Raw genomic sequence first — 7,742 nt, forward strand, 5'->3', positions numbered from 1 at the left:
TTTTTTCGACTAATTTACTCAAAGGAATCATTTAAATTGTAGTTTCACTTTATTAAAATTAATAATCAAACAAATGTATTATTTATATATTTATTCAATTACGAAATAAATTCAATATTAAATTTACTGTAGTCTTTAATAATACTGCTTTTTTTACACTGTGCACTTCTTTTTTTTGGTAAGTTTTCTCAATTTAAATTTAAGTGAATAAATAAAACAAGTTATATATATTTAAATTATCTTCTTTATATTTCGTTTATCGATAGCCTCGTCGACTTACAACTAATCCTTAAATACAATATTTACAATTAAGGAATGATAGATATTTACATATAAATTTACAGATAATTTAAGCTAGCTACATCTATATACTAGAATAGGTACAATTGAATTACTTTGAACATAATTTTAGACGTCATAGCCACAAGTAAATTAATACAAAGGTAATACTTTTTGGTAACTTTAGTTGACCACTAAACTAATCTTGAAAAAACTATCACAATAAATAAATATCTATGAAACATAACAGCAATAAAACAACTTCAGTCTTTATAAGAAGATCAAGTTATTACGATCTACGATAATATTAATTTACGAATAATTAAATCGAATCATTGATTGAAAAAGTAGGCGTTAGAAAAGTTATAGCAAAAAAACGAGATATATCTTTGGTTAAATTATTAAAAATTAGTTAATTAATTATTGGCCTAAGCCATTAACTACACGTTAAATCAAAAACGATGGAAACAATTTATTAATTATTTAGTAACGAGCTTAATACCTGATTTCGGAACGCACTCAATATTTCCTGCTATCATAACCTTAGATTCAACTAAATCTATACTAATCTAATAGTGTCTATCGCTTCATTATATCTTCTATTGAAAACCCTAAAGGTCTTTTCGGGACTTCCACAGGCGATACTGGAAGTTTGTGCTGGTAATTCTGGGGTGGTGGAGACGGCTTGCGCGAGAGGTCAAGCAGAGGGCTATCCGAAACTTGGCTTGTTGACGAAACCTCTTGACAACCTTCCAGATGTTCCAAATGATGCTTGTTCGCCTCGCTGTGTGTCAGCAAGTGAGTCTTCAAGTTTGATCTTTGGTTAAAACTCTTGTTGCAAACGGGACATTTATGAGGAGATTCTTCCATGTGTAAGATTTTGTGTACCGCCAATGTTCGCGATTGGCAGAAACCTTTCCCGCACTCGGTACACTTAAACGGCTTCTCCTTTGAATGGATATACCTGTAATAACAGAAAATTCGAATTAGCTTAAAGTCACTTTCACTTTTGAACGAGAAAACTGAGAAAGGGTAAATAAACGATTAGGATTGTAGCCAACAAGTTGACGGACAGGCGTTTCGAATGAGCTGATGTAATTCCATATTGACCGCATTAGACGGTTAATTTACACCGGGTATAATTTGAGAGAAAAAAAAATATGTCTCGTAAAAGCTAAGAAATATAACGTGTAATTTGTTCGACGGCGGAGCAAGACAGATATGGTGATCGTAAAGAACTGAAACCGGTTATGGGAAGAGCGCGTGCGGCCGCCTCGCGACCTCACAAAAAGGTTTACACTTTTAATTTTTTTTTTCTCTGTTATCGCCAACAAAGCCTCGGTGAAACAAGCCTTAAATCACGTTGTTGGTATTAGAAAGGAAACATTAAATTAAATCTGAAGTTCTCGTGATAGTAATTGATTACTAACATCGGTAAAAGATTTATATACTGCGTGCGTGATACTTATCTATTGTAATGCTTGGATTATCGACTGAGTATAGCATTTTAACAAACATAACTCGTATAAAATATTGTTATCATTGATAAACACCTACCTGTGATCTCTGAGATGGTCTTGTCTTCTGAAGGCCTTCCCGCATATGTCACACGAGTACGGCCTTTCGTCAGTATGTGTTCTTTCATGGATGAGCAAATTGTAGGACTTTGTAAACTGGCGATTGCAATATTTGCAAATGAATTGCTTCTTCGGTCTTGTTCCGGGAACGCCTGGTGCTCTCAGCGGTGGCGGATTCCTTCCTGGCATTCTTTGCGCCATTGAAGGATATCTCAATGAGTGATGGTATAAGGCGGCGTTTCTAATCCACTGGTTGACTAACATAGCGTGGTAGGGTGCCGACGGTGGTAGAGACGCGACTTGCGGTTGAACGAAGGGCACGCCGGGGTATGAATAGTTGGGGGCTTGTTTGTCGTAAGGGTATGGGGTCTGCATCGGTCTGTTTTGAGGATACTGTTGGGACCAGGCTGGTTGGTGTCGGGATACGACAACGGCGGGTGGTGTTTCGTCGGTAGGCGTGTGTGGTGGTGTCGGTAAAGGAGGTGATGGTCGTTCTAACTTCACTAATGCTTCGATTGGGAAGTCTGGTGGGTAACCTGTGAATAGAACAAAATCACAATTTAGAAAATCTTATAATGTAACATATACAAAACATACATCTCTTAAAATCAACAATGAACTATAAATTAATTATTATTAAAAAAAAATAACGTTCGAAACATATGTTTAAATCGCAAGATAAATTATTCAGTAATTGTTACACTTATGAAAAGTAAACTTACGACAAAAAAATGTTAAAGTAAAATTTTGAAATAAAAAAAATTTAGCTGTTTAAAATTTCTAAATAATCAATAAGTATAGTAAATTAAACTTACTATGGCTTTCTTCAATATGTTCGTCCTCTTCTTCCTCGATATTGATATCGTCGGAACTATCAACACTGTAAGGCTTGTCTTCCATTTCCAAAACAGTACAATCCATGGAAACAAAACACTAAACACAAGTCACTGGTCACTGTCACAGCTAAACCGGTTTGAGACTGACAACCGGCTAGCGAGAGCGCGCAGAGGAATATGAGTTTGTGTGCGTTCCTTATCGGGGCCTGAGCGCGCGTGGCGCGGGGGAGGGGAGAGCACAAAGGCACCGCTTCCACCGGCGCCTGTGTCGGCTCCCGAAGCAGCTCCGCGCCTCCCAAAAGGCGTGGCCTACTTGGTTCTGCCTTCGCTATCGATCGGTTATCATCGCAAAACGTACCAACTTCCCCGTAATTCACTGCGACAACGTTCTATATCACGAAAGTTGTTGAAGCTTTGGAACTTTGTCGCATTCAAGATCGGGGAGTTTAGGTCGTTTTGGAAGTAGATACGTTAATGCAAATTTTTGGTGACACCGCGTCCGTAGTTGAAGCTATTAGGTGAGCGAATTGCTTTCGTAATTGCGTTTCGTAGGCAAGTCTTTATACAAGTTGGAGCCTTTGTTCAGTCTATCTTTGTATTTATGTATATTGCAAATAGCTATAGCAGATTCTAAGTCTATTGTATGCCATTTAGGACTAATGAAAGTTAAATCGCATTAGTATTGCACAATTGCAATACTAAGTATTGGACAAATATTTACATTCTATAAGAAACAATATACATATGCAATTACTGGAAAAGTAATCTTTTCCGTCTAGGTATTTAGTTTTTTCGTATTTGAACCCACGACTCGAGGATATTTATACCTATTAGTGTCCACAGTTATTTTCACTTTCAATTTTTAGTTTAGAATAACGAATCGTACCTATAGTAGGTACTTACCAGACATATGAGCAGCTAGGTATTATATATAGGTATATCCGTAAAATATATCGAATATTGCAAATTTTTTTTAACAGAACTTACCTTACTAGATAAATAAACCTTACTTACCTTAATGTAGGTAGAAGTACCTTCATATTTATTTACTATAAACACAATATATTTGACTGTTCCAAATTAACTTAGGTATTTATTTAATTGATGAAATACATAATTAACAATATGATTAATTATTATTCAGAAAAAGTACTCTAATGCTTAATCACTAATTGATTCTTAATAATTAATAGGTAATTGGATTAATAGGTAAGGTAATTAACAAATATTACCTAAAAGGGTGTAATTAATCACGTTGTAGGTAAGTAGTTTGTTTATGAAGTATTTTAATTGCTTGTAAGTATATCTTATAAAGAGATTTAAAAATTAAAAACAGTATTTAGTTTTAAAATAAACGAATAATTACAAAATTTGCAACATAGATAATCTACATTGCAAATTTTGAATTCGGTCATTATAATATATGTACTTAATTAATATAATTAATTATTTATTAGATAATATATTATATGTACATTAATTTAAATATTTAATATATAATAAAATAAGAATATTTGTTAATATTAATGTAGATATTAGGTACCTATAATTAGGAAGTAATCGACAAATAATTTTAAATACATTATTTAATTGTGGGTTAATAAAAGCAGAGTTCGTTTGTTAACTGACCAACATGTTGTATAAACTTTCATTATGTACCTACCTAAACCTGGGTGTAACCAAAAATTCTACCTTTATTGCCTATATTATAAAATCCAACCTAGGCGTAAGATAACACTAATTTGCCCACCTTACAACAAGTACCTAAATACCTACTGTAATCTTCATAATATTTATATTCGAACCAATTTTTTTTAATTAACTAGTACACATAAGTATATGTCCAACGAATTGATAAAATATATTCTGGGATAACCTAACCATTTCTCGGTAGGTATAAGAACGCTACTCGACCTTTTTGAACCTACCTATTTAGTTACCTAGTTACCTACATAAGTAGGTAGGTAGGAAATTAGGTACATTGAATACATATATAATTTTAGTTGATATTATTCTACAGTTTTATACTAGATCGACTCTAGAGTGATTTAATTTTATTAGGTAGGTATTATCTACCTGATATGGTAGGTAGGTAGGTACCTACTCTACAGAAATATATTGTGTAGTGTAATTTTTAAGTACCTATATTATGATATATGTAATAGTGTTCGGCATCCAATTCTCAAATTTTGTAATTATTTACATTAATTAAAAGCATACATGTATCTACCTGAATTCAAATATATTTGTTAAAACTCTAGAAGCATCATACGTCTTCGCAGGGGTCTTTAACCCAGCAGTGGGACATTACAGTCTTTTACTTATCCTATAATAATTTTAAGAAAAATATCAAAGTAATCAAAATTCTGTTCAACTGCTTCACAAATTTCTATTCTCAAGTAGGTATATGTATGTAATGTAAGTAGAGTTAGGCTCTACTACAACTGAACAAGAAGTAATTTTATATAGATACAATAATTAAACGCTGACAGATTTATGACGGTCAATAAAACAAGTGTAATAATGTTTGTAAAAAATAAATTTTAATTGTAGCCAAGATAAAGATGTAACGCCCCGTTTTATTCGCCTGGTTTATAATTATTAAATATTTCTGATGTTACAGAAGAATATATGCATTATTTTAAACATAATAAGTACGATATTTTGATTTCTATATTTTTCTTGTATTATATTTATTTACATTTTTTAAGCCATACGCTAAATATAACTACTAATAAGTATAAATAAAATGTTATAAAAAAATGTTAACATGAGAATTAATAACATCAAGTGCTGAAATATCTACAAATATTAATTTATCATAGTTATTTAAAAAATGAAAAGAAAGGTCTTATATATATCATCACTATTTATTTGATAATAAATAACAGATGAAAAATTTTCTGAATTAAAAAAAAATATCTTTTAAAGCTCAGATACAGAATACCTGCTCTTATTACATCAAGAATTACGCAATTATTTAATAAAATACTTAGGTTAAGCTTAAGATTTAAACCCTATGAGGATGCATCTGTATGCTAATATGTTAGATATTTAAAAAAAATTATTTAATACAAAATGCTATTTCAAGTATAAACCTGTAACACTAAATAATACTCAGTGTCAGTAGAACAGCAAAACACATACATATTTAATGAATACTTTCATTAAATATTCACAAGCACATGTTGCATCTTAAAGTTTTACACTAAAATGCGACTTAATATGTGATAATGAATCGTTTGTTTCATATGTTACATTATTAACGAACATATTTATTGGTAAAATGGCAAGAAAATTACAATCAAAGTCTATAGTACATATTTAACGAAACACCTAAATGTTCGTGTTTTAAAATGTATCTATAGCCTATAAAATAGACGTAATATTATAATGAGACCATGAAATGTTACGAAAGATATTCGCGTCGGCCCAATCGCCGTCAATTGCTCAATTAAGCTATACAAAACATTTCGACGCATAAAAATTCAATGCCACATACATTCAGGAATCGTTTCTCAACCATCATAACGAGCCAACTCCTAGACTCAACAAGGTGTCCAGTGGTAAAGCAGCCGGCTATTCTCGTACACAAAAAAACGATATATCGACCATTGCATTTGATGCTAATTTGACCCTTATTGACTGTCAATAGATAGGAAATTCCCGTGCATTGAAATGAGTTGTGACCTTTGTGTATGCAAACGTTAATGTTTGCGTCGGTCCTTTTGATCGGCTCACAAAGAGCGCCGCTCGTGTCGTGTGGCTCACCTGACTAATGTTTGCGCACACGCATTCAACGCCATATTTGTGACATACGGCTAAGTCCACTTTGGTATGGAAACAAGAGGTATTAGTGATTCGTATGGCATATTTAAATGACATTCATTTAAAAAAAAATAGGGTTGCATACAAATTGTATATATTCGTTTCTATATAAATATTCCTAGACGTATTACCGAGATGTTATAATTACTACACTTCCTGTAGTCTTTATAATATTAATGTATGTATTGTATTTGTTTGTTGTCAAAAATGTTATCTTTTATCATTGATAGATAAAATCTTACAGTATTTCTAGTATCCGCTCGTTATAATTGCTATCTTACCGAATGAATGAATATTTATTTGAAATTATATCTTCTGGAAAAAAAACATGAATATAATCAGTTTAATACCGATGAGCAACAGTCCGATATTTGTAAAAAATCCACAGAACTAGACCCTTAATTAAAATGAAATATAGGGTATATTATTATTTCTGCGTATTAAACTTGATTTATGTACGTTACTAGTCGCCCGCGGATGCGCTCGTGTTTTAGAGTGTGGGTTGTCATATGATAGGCAAAAAAGTAGCCCTTGTCCTTTCTTGGAGCTCAAGTTTGCTTCATACCAAATTTCATCAACTTCGGTTCAGCTGTTTGGTCTTCAAAGAGCGAGCGAGACATGCTGAGTTACTTTAACATTTATAATATTAATATAGATAGTAAATGTTTTTTCTTAATAATAAATAAATATAATCGATAAGTATATCGCAGCGGAAACAAGCATTCAAATAACTCTCAGTCAATGATGTTCCAGTAAAGTAGAATATTGCTCTCAGTATATTAAATATTTCAAATATGAAACATTACCTTCTATAACTTATTATAGTTTTGATATTTTCATTCTGTTTGCAAATATAATTACGATTAATTGGGTTGCCTTATTGCATATAATAATTTAAAATTTTAAACTTCTCATTATATGTATAATATAATCTAAAAGTTTGAACTAAATAGTTGGAAGTTAGCCTTTGATATTGAGATCTATCCTTTGGTAAGGAGAAATATGTAGAACTCATCTATGTCTTTAGTCTATACTAGTTCTGTGAGTTTGTGAATACACATGTTTCAGAATGATATTAATAACATATTTTTTATGAGATACTTTATACAGGGGTTCATTTTGTTATACAATATTCGTTATATTTTATATCGATCTATGATGTTTTTCTTAACTGAGCGTGAATGGCACGGCTTACTTCAATTCCAACCAATTTAAGTTGATT

General features: G+C 31.9%; 1 protein-coding gene across 1 annotated transcript; it reads right to left on the reverse strand.

Annotated features, from left to right (window-relative positions):
* Nucleotides 1-224: 224 nt before the first annotated feature.
* Nucleotides 225-2,854, reverse strand: LOC124536715 (protein odd-skipped-like). The gene is made up of 3 exons (XM_047113283.1): nt 2,672-2,854; nt 1,837-2,392; nt 225-1,243 (listed from the first exon to the last, which is right to left on the reverse strand). Exons 1-3 carry the CDS (start codon nt 2,775-2,777, stop codon nt 859-861), a joined length of 1,047 nt encoding a protein of 348 aa, XP_046969239.1. The 5' UTR covers nt 2,778-2,854; the 3' UTR covers nt 225-858.
* Between the last annotated feature and the right edge of the window lie 4,888 nt (nt 2,855-7,742).

The sequence above is a fragment of the Vanessa cardui genome, chromosome 17, assembly GCF_905220365.1.
Source record: "Vanessa cardui chromosome 17, ilVanCard2.1, whole genome shotgun sequence".
NCBI lineage: Eukaryota > Metazoa > Arthropoda > Insecta > Lepidoptera > Nymphalidae > Vanessa > Vanessa cardui.

Bases quoted from the DNA above. Each gene is read 5' to 3' on its own strand.
- LOC124536715 (XM_047113283.1), bottom strand. From the start codon at position 2,777: ATGGATTGTACTGTTTTGGAAATGGAAGACAAGCCTTACAGTGTTGAT. The intron at 2,393-2,671 runs GTAAGTTTAATT...TTCTATTCACAG, and splicing joins ACATATTGAAGAAAGCCATA to GTTACCCACCAGACTTCCCA. The intron at 1,244-1,836 runs GTAGGTGTTTAT...CTGTTATTACAG, and splicing joins GACCATCTCAGAGATCACAG to GTATATCCATTCAAAGGAGA.